Source organism: Narcine bancroftii, chromosome 4, assembly GCF_036971445.1.
Source record: "Narcine bancroftii isolate sNarBan1 chromosome 4, sNarBan1.hap1, whole genome shotgun sequence".
NCBI classification, from domain to species: Eukaryota; Metazoa; Chordata; class Chondrichthyes; order Torpediniformes; family Narcinidae; genus Narcine; species Narcine bancroftii.
The window spans coordinates 21,109,865-21,134,415 of record NC_091472.1 but is presented as its reverse complement, the minus strand read 5'-3'; the positions used below and the strand labels follow the sequence as shown (position 1 = coordinate 21,134,415).

General features: G+C 43.9%; 1 protein-coding gene across 6 annotated transcripts in view; it reads right to left on the bottom strand.

The window, feature by feature from the left end:
- The window catches only part of fez2b (fasciculation and elongation protein zeta 2b), a 204,897-nt gene extending 185,042 nt beyond the window's left edge, over positions 1 to 19,855 (bottom strand). For 4 of the 6 annotated variants that reach the window (XR_011355574.1, XR_011355573.1, XM_069930935.1 and 1 more), the window contains exon 1: positions 19,465 to 19,854. Coding sequence is in view for 4 of the 6 variants with exons in the window: in XM_069930935.1 (XP_069787036.1) it covers positions 19,465 to 19,790 (326 nt within the window). In the remaining 2 variants the exon portion in view is untranslated. Of the gene's footprint in view, positions 1 to 19,464 lie in introns of all 6 variants that reach the window. The other 2 variants (XM_069930933.1, XM_069930934.1) reach the window with 2 other exon arrangements.
- Positions 19,856 to 24,551: the final 4,696 nt, after the last annotated feature.

Genomic DNA, 24,551 nt, shown 5'->3' with positions numbered 1-24,551 from the left:
ATTAGAACCTATTGAGGCACACCGAAGGCACAATACAACAAACTGATGACAGCCACAGCCTATGGAACTTCAGCTTAAACTCGCTGTTGCTTTGTGGTGGTATGCTATCCCATGTGAATATCAATCCATTATTTGTATTTTTAATATCGGAGTCGCCACTGTGTGTGCATTGATACACCAAGTTACTGCTGCATTGACGACACCCCTGCCGAATGGCGCACGTTTTCAGGAGACAATGGACGGATTTGCAGAATGGTGGTATCCAATGTGTGCTGGTGCCATCAATGGCATACATTTTCCCATTACCCCTCATGAAGACACACTAGCCTACTACAATTGGAAAGGGTGGCATTGCATTGTTCTTCTAGCTATTGTTGACCACAAATGGAAATACACTGCAACATCTTAAACATAATAATACAGTAAATAATTGGATGATGTAGGATAAGGTTTCCAAAGTGGTTGATATCGACCCCCTGGGGGCCAAAGGGTCTATCCAAGGGGTCAAAATATGCCAGGGGGTCAAAAGGGGGTCGATTGAACTTTTCAGGTCAAAGGAATCGTAGAGCCCAACATCCCCTAACTTTCATCACAGCTACTTAACTCTCTATTCCATAGCTCAGTGCTCTTCTAACCCTAATGCATTGATCAATGGTTTGGAAGCTCGCTGGTCTGCCCCGAACCCAGTGGTTCCTCTCCGTACAAACTGGCGTTGTTTAGTGGTTTGGAAGTTCACTGGTCTGTCCCCAACCCTAGCCCAGCGAGTCAAAAAGAGCGTCATACAGCATTGCTGACTTAACCACGCTACTTCCAGCTGGCTTGTCAGTTCATAAATTAGACATTTTTAACCCGGGGACTGCCTGTATGAAGGAATGGCCAACTGAGTCTACTTCAAATAAAACATGACAAGTCCAAAGGTCAGGTTAAATCCTTTTATTGTAAAATGGCTACTGATTGTGCGTGATCTCGGAGGTACTTATACATCTACATTGCTCTGCCTACAGAATTCCAAAACTGTTAACAGAGTGGAAATCCCCGTGCATCTAACTGGAGACCCAGCTTAGCCCCTCAGAAAGTGACACTAACCACTCAATCAACAGCAGCGAAGTTTGAGCTCGGCAAGGATGGTGGTAGAAAGTGCTTTTGGACATCTCAAAGGTCGCTGGAGGTGCCTGGCCAAGTGACTTGATAATGTACCACTTTTGTATCAGACGTTATTGCCTTTTGTGCTCCTACACAATATATGCGAAATCAACAAGGAGCACTTCTTGCCAGAGTGGAGCACTGAGCTACCCAATCTCCCTGAGCCTGATCGAGTTGCTTATCAGGGTGCACAAGCTGTCACCAGGCTATCCGTGAAGCAATTATGTCCATTCTGTAAGCCATTTAAGCAAACAGATCATTTTGAATAAATGTAGATTGCACATGTCAGAGAATTGTAGTGAACAGAAAACATGTAAATTACAATAAAAAAGGTGAATTCAGCAGCGTATAACTACTTGCAACTGCGCAAACATCAATGACCATGTGCAAAAGTGGTAGGCACAACACAGTGGTGCAGAGAATAATACTGCCTTTGGGGTGCAGGAGCGCGGTACTGACATGCAAAAGTTTGATGCAATCGAGTGGCACCAGGGTGCCGTGGTATAGCAACTGCCATGAGTGCAATCAGGTCCCGCATAAGTAAGGCATGCTTCTGCATCTCTCGCTGAATGTCCTTAAACATGTTGCTGAACCCATTCATTTCAGCTGTCTAATCCCATCTATTGGCCTCCCATGCTGCCATCTCTGCCTCCAACACTTCTCTCCTCAGCTACTCCTCATAAGCCCTCTGCACTTCCAATCGAAGATGCTACATCTCCATGTCCTCACGGTCCATTGCTAGTAACAAGTCCTTCATTTCCTTTATCACCTCCTAGGTTTTCGTTAGTTTGTGCCGCGGCAGGTAACAAGAGAACAGAAGCAACATTAGCGAGACGGCTCTTTATGGGCAATTACACTCAAAAACACTTGAGAAAATGTTAATCACAAAAAATGTTTTTTACCTGGTCAATCGTGAGACTCAGATTCACCGCTTTTATTGCTGGTCTCTGTGTCCATGCCACTAGGGATTCCGGCATCAGCACTGCTGCTGGAGGAGGGAGACGCAACTGGATCGGTCTCAAGGGAAGTTGAATTCTCCGTGTTGCTCATAAGAGCATCCAGGTTTACAGAATGGCTTATGCCCCAAATGGAATAGCACAGATTGAAATATGGCCAGTCCAAACCCCCTATTCCGCTCCTGCCATTATGGTTGTTCACACGATGGGTTTTTTTCCTGCAAGCTTTTCAATTTGCTCATTACCTACGACTTGTACCGAGCAAAACCGCAGTCTCCAAGGTGTTATGCCAGCCTTTCCAATATCAGGCCATCCTTTACCTTCCTATTTATATAGGTCACCTATTTCATCCTCTGTCTCCCCAATTCACAGATATAACATAACATAACAATTACAGCACAGAAACAGGCCATTAGGCCCTTCTAGTCCGCACCGAACCAAACACCCCTAGTCCCACCTCCCTGCACAATGCCCATAACCCTCCATCTTCTTCTCATCCATATACCTGTCCAACCTTTTCTTAAATAATACAATTGACTCCGCCGCCACTATTTCTCCCGGAAGCTCATTCCACACGGCTACCACTCTCTGAGTCAAGAAGTTCCCCCTCATGTTACCTCTAAACCTCTGCCCCTTAATTCTTAACTCATGTCCTCTTGTTTTAATCTTTCCTCCTCTTAACGGAAATAGTCTATCCCCATCCACTCTGTCTATCCCTTTCATAATCTTAAATACTTCTATCAAATCCCCTCTCAACCTTCTACGCTCCAAAGAATAAAGACCTAATCTGTCCAATCTCTCCCTATACTCTAGATGCTTAAACCCAGGTAACATTCTGGTCAACCTTCTCTGCACTCTCTCCACTCTGTTTATATCCTTCCTCTAATTAGTCGACCAGAACTGCACACAGAACTCCAAATGAGGCCGCACCAACGTCTTAGACAATCTCAACATCACCTCCCAACTCCTCTATTCCATGCAATGATTGATAAAGGCCAGCATACTAAAAGCCTTCTTCACCACCCTATTCATGTGAGTTTCTACCTTCAGGGAACGATGTACCGTCACTCCTAAATCTTTCTGCTCTTCTGTATTCCTCAATGCTCTCCCATTTACCACGTATTTCCTATTCTGATTCTTCTTACCAAAATGAAGCATCTCACACTTATCAGCATTAAATTCCATCTGCCATTTTTCAGCCCACTTTTCTAAGCAGCCCAAATCCCTCTGCAATCCTTGAAAACCTTCTTCATTATCCACTATTCCACATTCCATCGTAACTATTAGCTCTGACTGCTGCATTAAAATTTTGAAATTTCCTGCTGATAGGTCACACATATAAAGCATCATCAAACGTCACATTCCTTTGCCAACTGGTCCCAGACCGGTGGATCACCCTTTTTACATAATTGTCAATTCGACACTGTGACTATCTCTGTTGCCAGCTTAAAGGCAGGATTGGAATGGCTCCCGCTCCCGCCCGCACAACTTCCGTGTTCATACCTTTTACTCAGAAAGTGTAACGCAATAAAAGTGCAAATATTCCCGCATCAAAGTGGCTTCAGTTTTAAATGCAACTGTGATCCTGAAGTTGTGCCCTCTTGTCCTTGACCCCTCTATCTTGCTCCTTGCCAATCAAAATACATTAACCATCTCAGCTTGCACAAATACTGGAAGCTATTTGCCAAAGCACAGCTGGGCGAGAAGTCAACATTTTAGGTTTTCCTTATTTAAAGGATGTCTTCCTAAAATAAAATTGATTTTTAAAGAGACTCATGTAGAACATGATTGCATTCACTTCTGGGTGTTACGTGCATATAGATAAAATATTTGTCCCACATCTGGATTATTTGTCTGTATCTGCATTATGTCTGCATGTTTTGCACCAGTGACCAGAGAACTTTGTGTCGTCAGGCTGTACAACTCCAATTATCTAAAATGGTCAGGACTGGGCCCATTTCATTTTTTTTTTAAAAAACAGCCCAGTAGCAACAGCAAATCACTTGTAACAGTGTTTAAACAACAAGCAATCAGGTAAGGCTTTTTAAGTATTAATGTTTAATTCTCACAAGAGAAATGCTGGCCACCGTCAATCACCAACACCTCCCCACCTCCTCATGCTGGAAGCCCAAGGTCCATTGCTGCTGCCGCCAGGAGCCAGACATCCCTGGTCAGTTCAGCCTTGAAAAAGTTTCGGATAAATGAGGATTTCGGATATCCTTGTTTATCAGAAATGTTTTAAATTTCTTGAAATGACTTGAAAGGCAACATTTATCATTTCAGTGGATTGCACATTTCTCTGCATCACCCAGAATTTTTTTTGACCAAATAGGAATTTAAAGCAACATTCAGAACTATTTAATAGTCATCCTAAAGGAATCAATAAATAGTTAATTTTGAAAGGCATCCCCTGCCCCCTATATATCTGATGTTACAATACAGAGCCCTATCATAAAATTTTTCAGTTTCCACCTTTCATAAGCAGGCTCCAACTACTATGACATAACTTGCTTCAACTCCATTTCTCTAGCAGATGAGGCCAATGCAGACTAAGGGATGTTTGATAAGCCAAGTAAAAGAATAATTTGATAGGTGGTGACTCCTTCCACAGTTTTCTCAAGGCTCCGCAAGGAACTCTGGATCCTCAGCGTCATTCCAAGTACTCCATTTTGAAAGTCATCAATCAGGGTTTTCCAAAAATTGTTGGGGATGTTATACTTTTTCCAGAAATACAGAACACATCTGAAACTGTTTTCTTTGTACTCTTGGTAATCACTTGCTATGACAAGGCATGGATTCAAGTGCCTATTTGGAGAATTTCATGTCTAGCTGGCAACTGGTTAACTGTAATTTGATACTGAGGAAAGGAAATGGCATTGATTCTATTCCTTCTATTGGATTTAAAAGATTTTGCCATGACTTCATTGGTATTGCATCTCCAGTGTTTAAATTACCTGTTGTAATCCACGTCTCAAATTTTCAACTTCCTGAATTTTCATCCACTGATGAGGAGTCTTGAATTTGATTTGCCTGTGATGTTAAAATACTAGAATCCTAGTCATGACGATTCTTATTTTAATTTAACCATGTTTCCCATGAATGTTTTAATCCATAATGGCACTGTGATGCATGGATAACAAGCAAAACTGATTTTCACTGCCTCTCAGTACATTTGACAATAAACTAAATTTACTACATCCCAACAGAAAATGGACCTTGGCCAGATTTGACATCATGATCTTCAAATACTCTTATTCAGACAGCCTACAGCTGCACTGGCACAGTGAAGCCATTGTCCACTCAACAAAATCCATGCTGTTATACTCGGAGCAGCTCTTTGGCCATTGGGAACGGGTTCAGGAGGACTCTTGCTGGCTTTCTAAATTTTAAATGTAGACATACAGCACAGTAACAGGGCATTTCAGCCCACGAGTCTGTGTCACCCAATCTACATCCAATTAGCCTACACCCCAGTATGTTTCGAACAGTGGGAGGAAACCGAAGCCCCCGGAGAAAACCCACGCAGACACAGGGCAACGCACAAACTCCTTACAGACAGCACGAAATACAAACCCCGGTCCCGGTCGCTGGCACTGTAAAGGTATTGTGTTAACCGCTATGCCAACCATTCCACCCGTAATATTCCCTTAATAAAAGACACAAGAAACCCTCTATAGTTAATAGATATTCATCTTTCTCGAAAAAAATTCAAGTTATAGCCTCAATGATCCATGGCATATCCACCTCTTCCCAAGTATGGGAAGTGTGTGATAATTCAGTAAGCTTGTGTTTGAAAATTTAGGAACGACAGGAGCGACTCTTGATGTGTAAAAAAAAAAAAATGGTGGCACTACCAAAGCTGCTTCAACAACACCGTTGACAGTGGTGCGGACCCACTGAGAGCAGCAAGAGGAAACACAGAGCTCCTCCTCAAAATTCTACTGCACAGTCCACCTACCAATGGCTTTAAACAGGCTTTAAATGGCCTTTTAGAGGAGTCAACAGTGATTTATTTTAAACTCCTGCAACTGCAGGGTCTGAGCCAAAGATGGTGCCGTATGTGATAGGCAGCAGCCTCAAGAGGATACAGACGCTGGGAAAGCAGAGATTGGCACAGTGCTCCCGAAAACGGGGAGACCCCCTGTTTGAGAAGCAGAGGAGACCCTACAGTGATCAAGGCAGCACAGCAGTGAGGGGCTGCTGGTGACTGGCTGAATGGATGCAAGAGAGTACCAAGAGAGCTGAAGGCTTCCTAATCACGGTTGGATCTGGAGTTCAGGTTGCTGATGGTTTGGGCTGAAATCTGTGTGGCTGCGGAAGTACTGGAGGCAAATCTATGGACACTCAATGACTCAAGTGGGACTCTTCTCTTTCTCTGACTGTAAAGGGTACTGAGCAATTTATGCTGATGCCAAATCTTTGTCTGCCTTACAAGACTAAAGTCAATTTTGTGTAATATTACACCTGCTTTATTACTTGAGAACAAAGGAATATTAAATCTTGACTCCATTGGTTCCTGCTTCCTTTTCAGCAGTTGTCTTCTTGCAGGAAGTGTGTCATAATTCAGTAAATTTGTGTCTGAAGTTATTTTTTGTGAAAATTTAATAACTACAGCAGAGACTCCATCGGTTCTTATTTCTCTGTTCAACAGTTGATTTGTCGTATGGGCTGGGGCCATGTGGACCAAATATTTTCTTATAGATTAGTGTCAAAGATGTCCATTTCAAGAACATGATCTCCATTGAGAACTTCCTTAAAGTACTCCATCCAACTAGTTCTGACTGCCTCCCTTTTCTTGACAAGAATTTCTCCCTTCTTAGATCTCACCTGCTCTTTGGGTGTTCAGGCTGCAGACAGTTTTGACAACACTGAAGAATCAAAGCATGCTATGGTTATCAGCATGTTGCACATATCATCTTCTATTTGGCTTATGGGTTTTCTGCTGGACCAGCCTTAAAATACTTTTTAAAGCTATTGCTTTCCCCTTGAGATATGATGCCCTTTATTCACAATAATTACCAAAGAGTCATGTAAAACTACTGTTTGAATTATTCAGGAAGTTTGTTTTAAAAAACATAAAGACAAATGTATCAGGTTTCATCAATATCCAAAAAGAAAAAAAAGCAGAACCAAGGTGGAAGTTGCAATAAAGGGTCATCAATCTGAAACATTAATGGTTTCTCTTTTCATCAATGCTGCATGACCTGGGGAGCATCCTAGCATTTATATAAACAAAATAGAGAGAGTACAGAGAAGGTTCACGAGAATATTGACAGGATTTCAGGGTCTGAGTTACAGGGAACGGTTGTGCAGACTAGGGCTTTTTTCTCTGGAGCGTAGAAGATTGAGGGGGGACTTGATAGAGGTGCTTAAGATTTTAAAAGGGACAGACAGAGTAAATGTGGATAGGCTTTTTCAATTAAGAGTGGGGGAGATTCAAACTAGAGGGCATGGTTTAAGATTGAAGGGGGAAAATTATAAGGGGAACATGAGGGGAAATTTCTTTATGCAAAGGGTGGTGGGGATGTGGAATGAGCTTCCGACAGACGTGGTCGAGGCGGGATCATTGGTTACATTTAAGGATAGACTGGATCGTTACATGGAGAGGAGAGGACTGGAGGGGTATGGAGCGGGTGCTGGTCAGTGGGACTAGGAGGGTGGGGATTTGTTACGGCATGGACTAGTAAGGCTGAACTGGCCTGTTCTGTGCTGTAAGTGGTTATATGGTTATTTTCTATTTTTATATTGTACAAACTATTGTACAAACATTTAGACTCTACCACAAAAACTCTGGTTTGTGAATTATTACAGCAAACAGACCTATAATTAATAGTTTACAATTCTCAGTGGAAAAGTACTTCTACAGCAATTATTTCATACCCCAAAGGCAAGTTTGCATTTTCAGCAATAATGTGTGGTAACAGAATCAGTGTCATTATGAAAGATACTGGCCTTCTAAATATAAAATCCTTCCCTTCAAAAAAAATTTATGAAAGATATTTCCACTGTTGTCCTCAGTCTTGTTTTGGACTGGAACTTACTTAACTATTAAAACAATCCTTAAATTACTAAAGGGCACGGACATCAAAACATAGAAACTGAGATTCAGAGTGTGATCCTCCATCCCTAAATCAGGTTCAAAAAGTTGCAGTTATTCTTGTATCCCAATTCTAATGTACCTACAATATCAATGAGAAGCCAGAGGAAATTGTAAACTTCAACAAAATACATATATTTCAGTTTACACTTGTGGTTGCAGTTATGCAGCACAATGTTGCTAACCTAGATGTCTAGATAAATATCCAGAGGAAAATTAATACTCCATTCATCATGTGCCAAAGCACACTTCTCTTCTTCCTAATAGTATTAGCATCAAGTTATTTCCCTGTCATCTGAATACAGAATGTAATGAAGCGAAAACAATTAAATCAGTTTAACAAAAACGCTGGATTGGTGCAGCAAGTTTAGAGGTAGAACAAACAATTTATAATGTCATCTTAATTCAAGTTTAAAATACCAAATTAAGCAACCCTGTAGCAGTATTTGTGATGTTCATGTTTAGCCAAGCATGCATTTTATGCAGTGTACACTTAAGTAACCCAAATAAAATCATCTATTTTTGTGCATTTTTAAAGAGATAAGTTAAATTTACTTCAAAAATATTAATATTCAGGGTAGTTTTCCTTAAATCTATGTATTTATTGGATACATGCCAGCATTAATTGGTATTCCTTAATAATGGGATGATCGACCTTCACGGACTGCCCTTTTGCTTTTGTTGATGAAGGATCATTTTGACCCAGCTACAATAATCCAACATTTATACATCGTCAGTTTGATATGACCCTCAACTTGCAAGGAAAACCTGCAGGATGTTATCTTGTGTCTCGAGTGGCTCTGCCTTAGTCCATGTCAGTAAATGAGGTGAGAAATAGATGCGGTTCAGACTGAAGGCATCGTTTGCAAATAGCAAATGCTTAGAATGTGAAGGCAACGTCAATCACATCTAATGCCTTATCCTGAATGATGTTGAAGCTATTAAGTGAAAAGGGAGTTCACTCACACAGGCAACTGAAAAATGAAAAGGCAGGAGAATGGGGTTGAAAAGAATAGCAAGGAAAGGCAGGGTGAACTCAATGGGGCAAATGGCTCAATTCCACTCCTGTCTTACAATCCCTTATATTTGGTGCAAAAACTTGAGGGTATGAAACCAGATATTTATCGTAGGATACTCAGATATGTAGTCAATGGTAACCAAAAGATACTGATGTCAGAGAACTTGAAGACATTAATAATAGTTGCTCTTGACATTCCATCAACTATTATTACAGGCAAGTTATTACAGTTCGTGTTGTGAGCAAATGCTCGAACATTGAAAACAACATGGTGAAGGTTTAAGTGAATTTTAAAAACACAGATTTCACCTATCAAATACAGTGCAGCTCCAATTAACCAAAATGGTCAGGTCAGGGACTATGTCGGATAAACAGTTTATTCGAAGAACTGGTCACTTTTTAAAAACAGCCCAGTAGTAACAGCAAGTCACTTGTATCAATGTTTAAACAACAAATAACAAGGGAAGGTTTTTTAAGCATTTAAATAATGTTTAATTCTCACCAAAAAAAAATGCTGGCCATCACCAATCACCAAGACAAACCAAACTGCTACCACCGAACACCGAGACCTCTCAACTGCCGCCGATCCCAGACTCGAAACAACCGCTGCCTCTGATCCCCAGGGAGGCTTCTCGCCCGGGCTGGTGGGATACTCACTGGCGAGTCGGCGGGTTCTTGCCTTCCCAGTCACTGGAACTCCTGACTCAGAATCCTCCCCTCGTCCTACCGTACATGCACATTGTGGAAGTAGGCTGAGGGGAGGATTTGGAGTCAGTGTCCTCTGGTGTGCCAAGGAGGGAGGAAGGGAAAGGGAGGAAACGCCACTGAGCATGAGGTCCCGCTCCTGCCCAGGAAGCTGCTATCCTTGATGACACCAGGACAAGGGATTCCCACTTGCAGCTGGGAGACAGTGTAACCCAGTTTGAGAGGGGGATAAAAGTCAAAAGGGGGAAGTTAAATAAAAAATGTAAAGAGAGAGGGGAGGGAGTTACCTGAAACAAGGACAATCGTTGTTCTAATTTCATGTCGTGAACTTTTTTTTCCCAACCCGTGAGTCAGTTTGGCTCCAAAAAGATTTTGAATAAATGAGGATTTCTGATATCCTCATTTATCTGAAATTTTAAACGAGGATTTCAGAGAATCCTATTTTGAATATCAGAGTTGTACTGTAAATCTAGCAGTAAATACTGGTACATTATGTTGAATAGAATGCAGATCCTTCAAAATTAAGAATTATATCGCAGATAATAGCTTTAAAAATAGACCTAAAAATGAAAGAAATTAAAGAAAAAGGAGTGCATTCGAGAATTAAAAGCAAAAAATAAACAGGAGGAAAGGGATAAACACAGACGCAGAAATGATTGTTGGAAAATTAGATGTGCTCAGGCCAACAACTGTTTATTTCTGAAAAGAGCCAATCCTCTAGTAAACTGGTTACGCAACTCAAGGGAAAGCTGCCTACAAAAAATACTGCAATGATTCATGTAAAATTCAAAACAAAAAAAAGGTTAACAAACAGCTCAGAATCTGCTTTCTGGCAACTACTCTCTTTTCACTTTGTGCAACCACAAAAATCAAAATATACAAATCCTTTGAAATAAATTCCACTTAGTAAGTTATTATGAGCATCTATTTTGCAGTACAAATGTAAAGCCATTAGGTAATTAAACTTTAAAAACATAGAAGGCTCAGATTCAACATAATAGGTCCCAAGAATAGGTTGCAAAATGTTCCATGATTAATGCCTCCATCCCACTGCTGGAATAGATTAACTAATATGATCTGGCATGTTCCACAAATCATAGATCCTTGTAGCATGAATCACACTGCCTTTAAGTTATGAAAGAGACAACAAGTAGTAATCAGTGAATAATAACATTGTTATCCTTAAAACCTGTACAAAACAACCGGCTGGAGGTTATGCAGACATTTTCAACCTCTTGCCAAAATGATCAGCAGTTCTCACCCACTTTGAAAGAACATCCATTATTCCAGCTACCAAGGTGTCTCAATGACAATGGACCAGTGGCATAATGAAGTGCTTTGAGAGGTTGGTTATGGGGCAGATCAACTTCTGTTGCAGGAAGGACCTGGATTCACTTCAAATGGCCTATCACAACAGATCACCAGCCGCTGTCATCTGCTCTGCATTAGATTATCTGGAGCACCAAAATCGACATCAGGTTGTTGTTCAGTAGTTACACCTCAGCATTCAACACCATCATACAAACAAATCTTAAGACGAAACAAAGCAAGCTGGGCCTCTGCTCATCCCTCCAAATGAATCCTTGATTTCTTCATCGACCGACTCCAATCAGTGACATCCACTACTCCTCCTTTGTCTAGCCTGCCTGACACTTCTTCAAAGAATTCCAATAGTTTGTCAAACAAGTCCTTCCCTAAAGGAAACCCTGCTGACTTTGCCCTATCTTGTCATGTGCCTCCAAGTACTCCATAACCTCATCCTTGATAAATGACTAACATCTTCCCAATCACTGACTTTAGACTAACCTGCTGCTGCCTCCCTCCCTTCTTGAGCAGTGCAGTGACCTTTTGCGATTTTCCAGTCCTCTGGAACCACACCAGAATCTGTCGATTCCTGAAAGATCATTAATAATCCCTCCCTCCATAATCTTTACTGCTACCTCTTTCAGAATCTGAATATGCAATCCATCTGGTCCAGGAGTCTAATCCACCCTTAGATCATTCAGCCTTCTGAGCATTTTATCCCTTGAAATAGTAAGTGCATGCACTTCCCTTCCCTAATACCGTTCAACATTTGACACTCTGCTAATGTCTTCCACTGATACAAAAATACAGGTATGCGCCACTTAACATCCATGATAAGTTCAGTGAAACTGGGTGCTATGCAATGTGGATGTTGTGCGAACACCTTATTACTGTAAACACTTAGCAAAACTGTATGGGATATTGAACTGACGATAAATTAAACTGTTAAATTTTTTTTCCACTTAAAATTTTATGTAAACACTATTAGCTGGTATAACACACAACTTAAAGAGGACCAGGATCAGCCACATCAGTTCTCAACTTGCTCAGGTTTAGAAATACACTGTAGACAGAGACATGACGCTTCATTCATTCTTAATACAAATCTAACGTGGTTCCCCACAGCTCACAGTATGTACGAGTGATGACATCATCACGGCGGGTGTGGTGACATCATATGCATGCAGGCAGATAGACATAACACTCTTTTCTCCCCTCCACAACAAAATAAATGCTTTGTGAAAATAACATATGGGCAGCACTTATATTAAACTATAACTACAAGGTACTCCTATACCAGTGGTTCTCAACCTTTTTCCACTCACTCACCACTTTGCCATCGGAGCCCTGTGATTAGTAAGGGATTGCTCAAGGTGGGATGTGAGTAGGAAGGGAAGGTTGAGAATCACTGCTCTAGACTCAATTGTTACTGAAATATTTTGCTTGAGAAAAATTGTCATTGGGCCCCTTTGTTATCAAACTGTCCACATAATAGATGATTAAAAAGGGGCCAATGACAATTTTTCTCGAGCAAAATATTTCAGTAACAATTGAGTCTAGAGCAGTGATTCTCAACCTTCCCTTCACACTCACAGACCACCTTAAGCAATCCCTTACTAATCACAGAGCACTTCTGGCATCGGGAATACTTAAAAGAGGTACGTGGGTGGAAAGAAAAAGGTTGAGAACCACTGCTCTATCTATACTAATGTTGAGGATTACAATTACACTAAAAAGTAAGCATGAAATGATAAACCGCCAAGTCACTGTTCATAGTCTTTCAGTCATTCTGGAATATGTTTTTCCCTTTTTGATCATCTCAAAGAGGTGGAATCCATCAGGATGCTTTGTGACTTCTCCGGACTCTGCCTTTTGGTTGGTGGCAAGGAATGTGAACTTTGTCTTTGGCGAACTTCATTTGGATGTTGCAGAGGAGTGTGTTGAACAGGACATAGTGTAGGACTGTTCGATTGCAGACTGCTCATTTGCAGGGGTCTCACTTCTCAAAGACATTTCTGGAATGTCAACCGTGGAATGAGCCCAGGAAATCTAATCTGGGATCACATCGGGATCATGAGCAGTGGGTGTAGCCACTGCTCTCAACTGATTGCTGTGCCATTTCCATATTTTAGTTCCCACCAGTACAGAATAAGAACAGGGACTTAGTTTTTTTTTAAGAATAGCCCCTCTTGCCCACAGCTTCCTACTGTCCCATACTAGTACTGGTTCTCCCACTTATAAAGATTTGGTAGGTTTACTTGGAGACATGGATTGTTCTATTTGAAGGCCAATGTGAAAAGTCCTGTTCTCAAGTTACAACCAAACATTAATTCAGCTGGTTGTAGAGGGCGGCATGTTTCTAATAGGAAATCTGTGATTTTGTGACTCCAGGGTACATTTAGGAATTTCTTAGTTTTCATAGCCTTTTTGAAAGTTTGTACAAAATGTTCTGCTTCCCCATTAGTGCTTGGGTAGTAGGATGCTGAGAAGACGTATTGTGTACTGTTATTGCGTAGGAATACGATAAAGGCTTCCGATATAAAATGTGGACCGCTATCAGAAACCAGTTCAATAGGTAATCCATATATTGCAAATATATTTCATAGTTTTTCAATTGTCGGGTCAGTTGTTATTTTTCTCATGTGTGATACCACTGGCCATTTAGAGTGTGCATCAACAACAGTGAGGAGGTTTTCCCCCTTAAAAGGACCAGCGAAATCAACGTGAATCCGATGCCCTGGTCATGATGGCCGTTTCCATGGGTTGGCTTCAGCTTGAGGAGCTTTGGGTTGCATATCTTGACAAATGCCACATGTCTTACTGTCTATTCAATATCAATGTCCATTGAGGGCCACCAGACGTGCATATGCTCGACGCCTTCATTCGAACCATCCCTGCAAGGTTGATGTGGAGCTGTGATAACATGGCTATCTGCCATTTGACAGGAATGATTGTCCTTGTCCCCATAATAAACAACCTTCTTCAACTGATCTATCACGGTGTCGTGTAGAATAACGTTTTGGTTCTTCAGAGATGGCTTTGGCCTCAGTCCACCCATTTAATTTGAAATCTAGGACTTTTGATAGCGTAGCTTCTTTCCACACTTCTTTGCTGATAGTCTTTGCTGTAATTGGTAAGAAATGAAGTTCCTGATTAATAGCTGTAGCCTCCGCCCTCCATTTACTTCTCATCTTTTTGTTTGGTTTCAGGAAGATGTAAGCGAGATAGGGCATCAGCGTGGCCGATTTGCGTTGCTGGTTTATGTTTCAAATCGTAATTATATGCAGCATGGCCCATCCATGAATTGGTTTTTTTATTACTTTATTTATATTTTCAAATCAACATGAAAACATGAAATTCAATGACATAAAAGAAACAATCTTAATCATTCAATGTTGATTTTGAGTAAGAGAAGAAAAAAAGAACAAGCCCTAACCCTCCCAACCACCCAGGGGAAAAAAAGGAAAGATGTAGAATTGAAGAGAGAAAAGAGAGAAGTAAACAAAGTTTCAATGGATTCATCAATCCCCACAAAATAAATGCTTTGTCAAAATAACACAATCTTTGTATTCTTGTTGCAGCTAGCACTGGGATCCTTTTTTAGGCCTAGAATGAAACTCAGTGGTTTGCTGTCTGTTACTAAAGTAAACCCTACCATACACCAAGTATTGGTGAAATCGTTTGACACCAAATATTATGACAAATGGTACCATTCTATGCTTGTAGAACTTAAGTTCAACACCTGATTTCAAGTGCAACTTTGCCTGGACTCCTTGGATTTTCCACATGCCTTTTTCGAAAACCATCTGATATTTCTTAAGCCCTTGTCCAGTTTTGGCTTGGCCTCATCGTCCAGGCATACATTCGTTACGGATCCAATTTCCATTTTAGTTGAATGTATGATAACCAGTTTCTTCCGAACAATGCCGGTCCCTTGGTGTCAATAATGTAGTGGAGTAATCTTTTCGGTGTCTGTCCTTTATATTCCGCATTTACTTTTCATTTTCCAAACACCTTGACTTATTCACCATGACTGTTTTTAACACTATGTTGGACTCTTTAATGGCGAGGTAACAGTCATGTTTTTAACTTGAGTCGCATTGCTGCCAGAGTCCAATTCCATTTGAAGACGTTCATTGTTTATTTTCACATAGACATAGATTTCTGATTTCTTATCCTTTAATCCATGAATATACATATCTTATGGTGTCTTGTCTTCCTCTGTTTCACTGCTAGGGCTTTCATCCCTCTCTACGATTTTCACTCTGGAGGGCTGTTTTCCGTATCTAGGTCTTTGCTTTTTCTCCTTTTTCCCCCTTGGTGGCACTGTCTTTCTTTCTTGGACACCTGGCTCTGATGTGTCTTTCTTTGTCACATAGATGGCATCTAGATGCTCTCTGCACCATCTTTTCAACCACTCATTTATCTACACTATCTTCCTGTTTTGACCTTTCTTAGCTTGTGGGACCAGGAGCAATCCAGAGATTATCACCTTGGAAGCCCTGGACTCAGCCTCTTTCATCCTGGACCTGAGCACCCAGGAGGCAACGCATAAGCCTGGAGTCCTTTTGCGGCCACAAAATCTCCCATCTGTTCCTCTGACTATTGAATACTCTACAACTATCATTCCATCTGACTTCATTTCGTTTGAGGCGAAGACAACCACTTCACTATTGGTCTGGCTGCTGCCTTGCCCAGATAGGTCATTCCCCTCAGAAGTATCCATAGGGGTATACATGTTGCTGAGGGGAATGGCCACAGGAGTACCCAGTACTGTCTGCCCATCCCCTTTCCCTCTACCGACTGTCACCCAGCCACCTGGCTCCTAGGTGAGATTACATCCTGCAACTCCTGTCTCAGCCCTTCAGCCTTCCTAATGATCCGGAGTTCATCCAACTCCAATTTCCTAACACGATTTGTAAGGAACTGCAGTTGGAGGCACTTCTCACAGATGAAGTCATTAGGGACTCCCTGATTATTCACATTCTCTAAGAGGAACATGTCCCGTCCCTACCCTGCCATTCCTTCTCAATGAAAATAAAAGTAATAAAAAAATCTGCCCTGTCCTTCCCTCATCTGCAGCACTACCTCGAGCCTTTGCTCGATGAAGCCTCTCGAGCCGAAGCCTCAAATTCCCATCCCTACATACTGGCCACTCTACTTGAACTTGCCTTGCTTTTGACTATACCCAATGGTGAAATTTAAGCAAGCATCTACCTTTTCCTTGAAACAAGCAGCAGTCATAATGCTCCAACATTTTGCTTGAATTACACTATCAGGGCTAATTCATTTAAAGATTCAAGTATATTAGAGCTGATCATCACTAATAGCTCAATGACTTAACATTTTATTGTTCTTTACTGTGTAACTAGCTTCCCAACAGTTAATAAAATCTACCAACAATTTTCAGTTTTAACTTGCCATATTACTACCGGCTACTCAGCAATAGCAGCAGTCATAAAAAGAATCAGTTTGCATTTTAAAATTGCAGACTCACTGTATTGTATACAGTGATATGAATTTTGAAAGAAGCAGCATGGGTTTCAAAATCCCTTATTATAATTAATACTTCAGGAGTAAAACTGGAAAGCCAGAATTTTAACTGCCTGCTGGCTCCACGATAAAACATTACCACCCAAGATCATAGTACCTGCAGTGTAATGCATGTCATGCACCCTGAACCGATACAGAATTGATTCTGTACGGTTTCTCTACGACTCAGTGACGTGCAGTGCACCCTGAACCGATACAGAATTGATTCTGTACGGTTTCTCTACGACTCAGTGACGTGCAGTGCACCCTGAACCGATACAGAATTGATTCTGTACGGTTTCTCTACGACTCAGTGACGTGCAGTGCACCCTGAACCGATACAGAATTGATTCTGTACGGTTTCTCTACGACTCAGTGACGTGCAGTGCACCCTGAACCGATACAGAATTGATTCTGTACGGTTTCTCTACGACTCAGTGACGTGCAGTGCACCCTGAACCGATACAGAATTGATTCTGTACGGTTTCTCTACGACTCAGTTGACGTGCAGTGCACCCTGAACCAATACATAATTGATTCTGTACGGTTTCTCTACGACTCAGTGACGTGCAGTGCACCCTGAACCTAGACAGAATTGATTCTGTACGGTTTCTCTACGACTCAGTTGGCGTGCAGTGCACCCTGAACCAATACATAATTGATTCTGTACGGTTTCTCTACGACTCAGTTGGCGTGCAGTGCACCCTGAACCAATACATAATTGATTCTGTACGGTTTCTCTACGACTCAGTTGGCGTGCAGTGCACCCTGAACCAATACATAATTGATTCTGTACGGTTTCTCTACGACTCAGTGACGTGCAGTGCACCCTGAACCTAGACAGAATTGATTCTGTACGGTTTCTCTACGACTCAGTGACGTGCAGTGCACCCTGAACCTAGACAGAATTGATTCTGTACGGTTTCTCTACGACTCAGTTGACGTGCAGTGCACCCTGAACCTCAACAGAACGGTCACCGTTAAAATTATACAATGAAGGCAATAAATAGCCTTGTACAAAAAGTTGTCTGTTCCAAAGCATTTATTGGGGAACGATGCAGACCCCCTGGAAACCTGCAATGCCATTCCATGTGAAAAGGACTTGGTCACCTGGGAAAGATAGGCAGCCCTGCAAGCACGAAGTGACCGTCTGGCCAACATTGGTGCATTGGGAGAAAGGGACAGGCGTGGAGGAGAAAGTTTGACTGGGTGTGGGGGGGGGGGTCAAGGCGCATTTACTGAGACACCCTCCACAATGCTGACACAGAGCCCCCCCCACACAATGCTGACACAGAGCCCCCCCCCACACAATGCTGACACAGAGCCCCCCCCCACACAATGCTGACACAGAGCCCCCCCCCACACAATGCTGACACAGAGCCCCCCCCACACAATGCTGACACAGAGCCCCCCCACACAATGCTGACAGAGGCCCCCCCACACAATGCTGACACAGAGCCCCCCCACACAATGCTGACACAGAGCCCCCCCACACAATGCTGACACAGAGCCCCCCCACACAATGCTGACACAGAGCCCCCCCACACAATGCTGACACAGAGCCCCCCCACACAATGCTGACACAGAGCCCCCCCCACACAAAGCTGACACAGAGCCCCCCCACACAATGCTGACACAGAGCCCCCCCACACAATGCTGACACAGAGCCCCCCCACACAAAGCTGACACAGAGCCCCCCCCACAATGCTGACACAGAGCCCCCCCCCACAAAGCTGACACAGAGCCCCCCACAATGCTGACAGAGCCCCCCACACAATGCTGACCCAGAGCCCCCCACACAATGCTGACCCAGAGCCCCCCGACACAATGCTGACCCAGAGCCCCCCACACAATGCTGACCCAGAGCCCCCCCACACAATGCTGACCCAGAGCTCCCCCCACAATGCTGACCCAGAGCCCCCCCCACAATGCTGACCCAGAGCCCCCCCCACAATGCTGACCCAGAGCCCCCCCCACAATGCTGACCCAGAGCCCCCCCCACAATGCTGACCCAGAGCCCCCCCCCACAATGCTGACCCAGAGCCCCCCCCACAATGCTGACCCAGAGCCCCCCCCACAATGCTGACCCAGAGCCCCCCCCACAATGCTGACCCAGAGCCCCCCCCACAATGCTGACCCAGAGCCCCCCCCACAATGCTGACCCAGAGCCCCCCCCCACAATGCTGACCCAGAGCCCCCCCCACAATGCTGACCCAGAGCCCCCCCACACAATGCTGACACAGAGCTCCCCCCACAATGCTGACACAGAGCCCCCCCCACAATGCTGACACAGAGCCCCCCCCACAATGCTGACCCAGAGCCCCCCCCCACAATGCTGACCCAGAGCCCCCCCCACAATGCTGACCCAGAGCCCCCCCACACAATGCTGACACAGAGCTCCCCCCACAATGCTGACACAGAGCCCCCCCCACAATGCTGACACAGAGCCCCCCCCACAATGCTGACCCAGAGCCCCCCCCACAATGCTGACCCAGAGCCCCCCCACACAATGCTGACCCAGAGCCCCCCCACACAATGCTGACACAGAGCTCCCCCCACAATGCTGACACAGAGCCCCCCCCCCACAATGCTGACCCAGAGCCCCCCCCCACAATGCTGACCCAGAGCTCCCCCCACAATGCTGACCCAGAGCCCCCCCCACAATGCAGACCCAGAGCCCCCCCCCCCCCCCCCCCCCCCCCACTCACTCGTCGTCTCTCATGATGCTCTCCTCGGAGATGGGCTTTATCGGGGCAATGTTCTCCGTGTTGGTGTTGTAGTTCCGGAAACACAGCGTCAGCTTCTCGTCGAAGTCATGGACCAGGTCCTCCATCGACTTGAAGCCGACGATCTCGCCGGAGAAGTTGTCGAGCTCGGAGAAATCTTCCAGGCCCTGCTCCAGGGTCCCGGGGCCGCCGGCCGGGGCCGGCACGCCGTTCGAGTTGACCTGGTCCCATTTCAAATGGCCCGAGGGCGCCTTGAACTCGTAGAAATCCTGCCAGTCCTCGTCGAACTGCGCCAAGGGAGCCGCCATGACCGCGGCCCTCGCACCGTCCGTGCCCGTGCCCCTCAGGCGCGCGGGCACGCCCACCCCCAACTGACGGCGGCGGCAAGCGTCACGACGCCGTGACCTCACAGCTCGTCCGAACGGAGCGCGTTCCGGAGGCAGACCGCGCCCACGTGACTTCTTCGGCCGGCGGCGGGGTGTTCGGCGAGCCGACGTGCACGCGCTGGCAATGCGAGCGCGCGGCCTGTCCAAGCTGCCCCGCCCCTGCAACGTTCATTCTGTTTCAGACTCCGTCGATGCTGATTGACCTGCTGGGTCTTTGCAACACCAATCTTTTCTTCAGTGATAGGGTGGCAATTTTAAATGTTCATTGATGTCGATGAGGGGTGATGGAATGGCCTGAGTTTTTTTCTGGCAACACAAAAGAGTCTGGAAAAACAACCCACTAAAATACCTCACCAAGATTAGCGTATACAGAGCCGTTGTCATACCCACACTCCTGTTCGGCTCCGAATCATGGGTCCTCTACCGGCATCACCTACGGCTCCTAGAACGCTTCCACCAGCGTTGTCTCCGCTCCATCCTCAACATTCATTGGAGCGACTTCATCACCAACATCGAAGTACTCGAGATGGCAGAGGCCGACAGCATCGAGTCCACGCTGCTGAAGATCCAGCTGCGCTGGGTGGGTCACGTCTCCAGAATGGAGGACCATCGCCTTCCCAAGATCGTGTTATATGGCGAGCTCTCCACTGGCCACCGTGACAGAGGTGCACCAAAGAAGAGGTACAAGGACTGCCTAAAGAAATCTCTTGGTGCCTGCCACATTGACCTCCGCCAGTGGGCTGATATCGCCTCAAACCGTGCATCTTGGCGCCTCACAGTTCAGCGGGCAGCAACCTCCTTTGAAGAAGACCGCAGAGCCCACCTCACTGACAAAAGACAAAGGAGGAAAAACCCAACCCCAACCCCAACCCACCAATTTTCCCTTGCAACCGCTGCAACCGTGTCTGCCTGTCCCGCATCGGACATCAGCCACAAACGAGCCTGCAGCTGACATGGACATTACCCCTCCATAAATCTTCGTCCGCGAAGCCAAGCCAAAGAAGGAGGTTGGGGCTGACCCAATAGATTAATTTATCTATGTTTTAATATTCAAGATTTTAAGATTCTTTTACTCCTTTTTAACAATGATTTGTTTCTGTTTTTCTTGTATAACAAAACAGAAAGTGTGATATTACTCAAAATTTCATTTTGTCTGCCCTAAGGCTGACATAGATAGGCCTTGAGCAGAAATTAACCGGCACCCACTGCAGTCCGAGAAAGAGAGTCGCCTCCAGATTCACCAACTGTCCGTGGACTCGCCTCCAGCACTCCCGCAGCCGCACAGCCTTCAGTCCAGACCATTGGCAACCTGAGCTGCAGATCCCAATCTTCGACATGATCGGGAAGCCCTCGGCACCCTCTCACGTCTCAGTTCCGATGCCTGGTACACTTTCTCCAAGTTTCTAGCAGTCCACAGCCTGGTGCAAGTCCCTAATTCATAGCAGTTTCTGCACCTTTGATACTGCTGCAAAACAATGAATTTTGTGACACGTTCATGATGATAAATTCTGATTCTGATTGGGTAGATGGCAAGAATATTTTCTCCATAGAGGGAGTGTATAAAACAACAGGGTGTAGGTATAAATGGAGAGGTAGGAGGTTTAAAGGAGATCTAAGGGCTCACACCAAGACACAAGAGAAACTTGTCCGTGAACTACTCTTTGCAGACGATGCCGCTTTAGTTGCCCATTCAGAGCCAGCTCTTCAGCGCTTGACGTCCTGCTTTGCGGAAACTGCCAAAATGTTTGGCCTGGAAGTCAGCCTGAAGAAAACTGAGGTCCTCCATCAGCCAGCTCCCCACCATGACTACCAGCCCCCCCACATCTCCATCGGGCACACAAAACTCAAAACGGTCAACCAGTTTACCTATCTCGGCTGCACCATTTCATCAGATGCAAGGATCGACAATGAGATAGACAACAGACTCGCCAAGGCAAATAGCGCCTTTGGAAGACTACACAAAAGAGTCTGGAAAAACAACCAACTGAAAAACCTCTGTGTCTGCCTGTCCCGCATCGGACTTGTCAGCCACAAACGAGCCTGCAGCTGACGTGGACTTTTTACCCCCTCCATAAATCTTCGTCCGCGAAGCCAAGCCAAAGAAAAAGAAGGGGTAAATTTGTTGGCCTACAGTGTGTTGGGGTGGCAGCAGGTATTCTCACAGCATTGAAGAAGCATCGAGATGAGCTCTGAATCACTGAGGATAGAAGGCTTCAAATAGACAAATATAATGGTCAGCATAGACGGGGGTTGGAAAGGCTTGTTTCTGTGCTTTACAACTCGGACCTGACCCTTGTTTCAAGCCATTTTCTGATTCCCCCTATCCTCCAATTCACTTAGTATCCAGCAATTTCAATACTGGAAGACAAAGCAGCCACACCCTTCTAAACTGGAAAATTTATGATGCACTAATAGTGAAAACATGGGTGTTTTGTCTCATTTGTTAGTGGCTGATCCTTTATTCTGAGGCAATTTTAATTACTCCCTCCCCCCACCCCTAGAAAACATCTTTTCACTATCAAATCCTCTATGGCCTCTCATACACCCAGGTTTTAGGTATGTAATCTCTTTTGATCTCTAATATGAATCTAGTTTATCCATACAAATTCCAAGGCAAATGCATCTTATTTAGAGATGAAAGTGTTGGAACAGCTAAGTATCTACATAATCAGATACAAAAGCTTATACATTGATGATTTTTCAGATATATTTGAGTCATATAGCAGAGAAGCAGGCCCTTCAGCCCACCATGTCCATGTTGATGGTGACAACCAGAATCTTTGATATTTTGGTGACTCAAGTGTTCGTCTGGATGCTGTAGGAGTTCCTGCACCATTCAGATGGTGCATACCCAATTCCAGCTGTCATCTGGGTGAAAAGAAATCCTTGTCTGAAGGTTCAGGTTTCCTTCCTCATTCCAAAAATGTGCAGGTTGGTCAGTTAATTGACTTGTAAATTAACCCTAGTGTGCAGATAATTGATACAGTTTGGTGGACAAAATTTAATGGAAATGTGAGAGTAATAAATGGATTGGGGATCAACGTCGGCAATCATGTCTCTCCATCTATCACAGTCCCTGACCCTCCGAATTGTAGTTATTGCCTCTCCTCTTTCTAACATGATATTCATCCATCTATCGTTTTCATTCTGATCATGTTGGGATCTGCAGCTTTCCAGCTGTAACTAAATGTTCTGATGTATCTCTTTGCATGATGTGTCCAAAGAATTTTAATTGCTGTTTTCTGATTCTTTGATGTACATTTTGTTTTTGTTCTTTGTAGATCCTCTTCGTTTGTTAACCTGTCCATATATGATATGCACAGCATTCTTCTGAGAAACCACATTTTCTGCTGCATTGATTATTTTTTCCATTGATTTTATAGACTTTGGTTTTGCTTTTAATACTGTTATTCCAAGCAGACTGGTTGTTAAACTTGCTGATTTAGGATTTTCAAAATTTATTTATCTATGGATCAAGGACTTTTTAACAAATTGTTCCCAAACTGTGAAAATAGCCATTCATTATTCCCCTACTCTCATACTTAGCACTGGATCCCTGCAGGGCTGTGTTGAACCCAGTTTTGTATTCTCTTTATACCTACGATTGTGTCTCCGAGTATTCCTCTAATACCATCATTAAATTTACAGATGACACGACTGTGGGTGGGTTCGTTTCAAAAGGTAACGAGTCAGCCTATAGGGACGAAGTCCACAGACTGTTAGTGTGATGCTTGGAAAACAATCTGGTATTGAATTCCTTGAATACGAAAGCGTTCGTAATGGATTTTAGGAGGAGCAGTATGGCCCCAGCTCCATTGTATATTAATGGGGACTGTGTGAGAAGGGTCACGACTTTTAAGTTCCTGGGAACATATATGGCTGAGGATCTTTCTTGGAATACTAATATCACCATGATAGTCAAGAAGGCACATAAAGTCTCCATTTCCTGAGAATCCTTAGTAAAAAAAAGAATCTACAGGAGAAGTTATTGGTGTCCTACTATCACTGCTCTATTGAAAGTGCGCTGGCTTACTGCAATCCCGTGTGGTTGGCCAGCTGTACAGCTGCAGATAAGAGAGGTCTTCAGAGGGCCCAGAAGATCATTGGGTGTGCCTTGTCCTCTTTGGAGGATTTATTTCGATCTTGCTGTATCGAGAAAGCAGCCAATATCCTTCAGGACTCTACTCACCCGAGTCATCATTTGTTTGACCTATTGCCCTTGGGTAGACAATATAGGTCCATTTAATCACAAATGAATAGACTCAAAAACAATTTCTATCCCAGAGCCATCCGAGAATTAAAGTCTGCCAATTAGTGTATTTTTTGTATTGTTTTAATACTACATTATTTTGTTTTTTATTGTTTTTATATGCTCATTTGTGTTGTATTTTTGAGTACCATGGGTTGCGTTTTTAATTTTGTTGTGTTTTCTTTCACAAAAACAATAAAGTACTTACTGATGACTCGCAGCCATACACCATTATAGGAAGAATGTAGCCCAGTGGTTCTCAACCTTTTTCTTTCCAGTCACATCCCACTTTAAGTATTTCCTATGCCATAGGTGCTCTGTGATTATTAAGGGATTGCTTAAGGTGGGATGTGGGTGGAAAGAAAAAGTTTGAAATCACTGTTTGAATTGTACCTAATTGACTCATTATGCGCACGGTTGCAGAACTCCAAAGG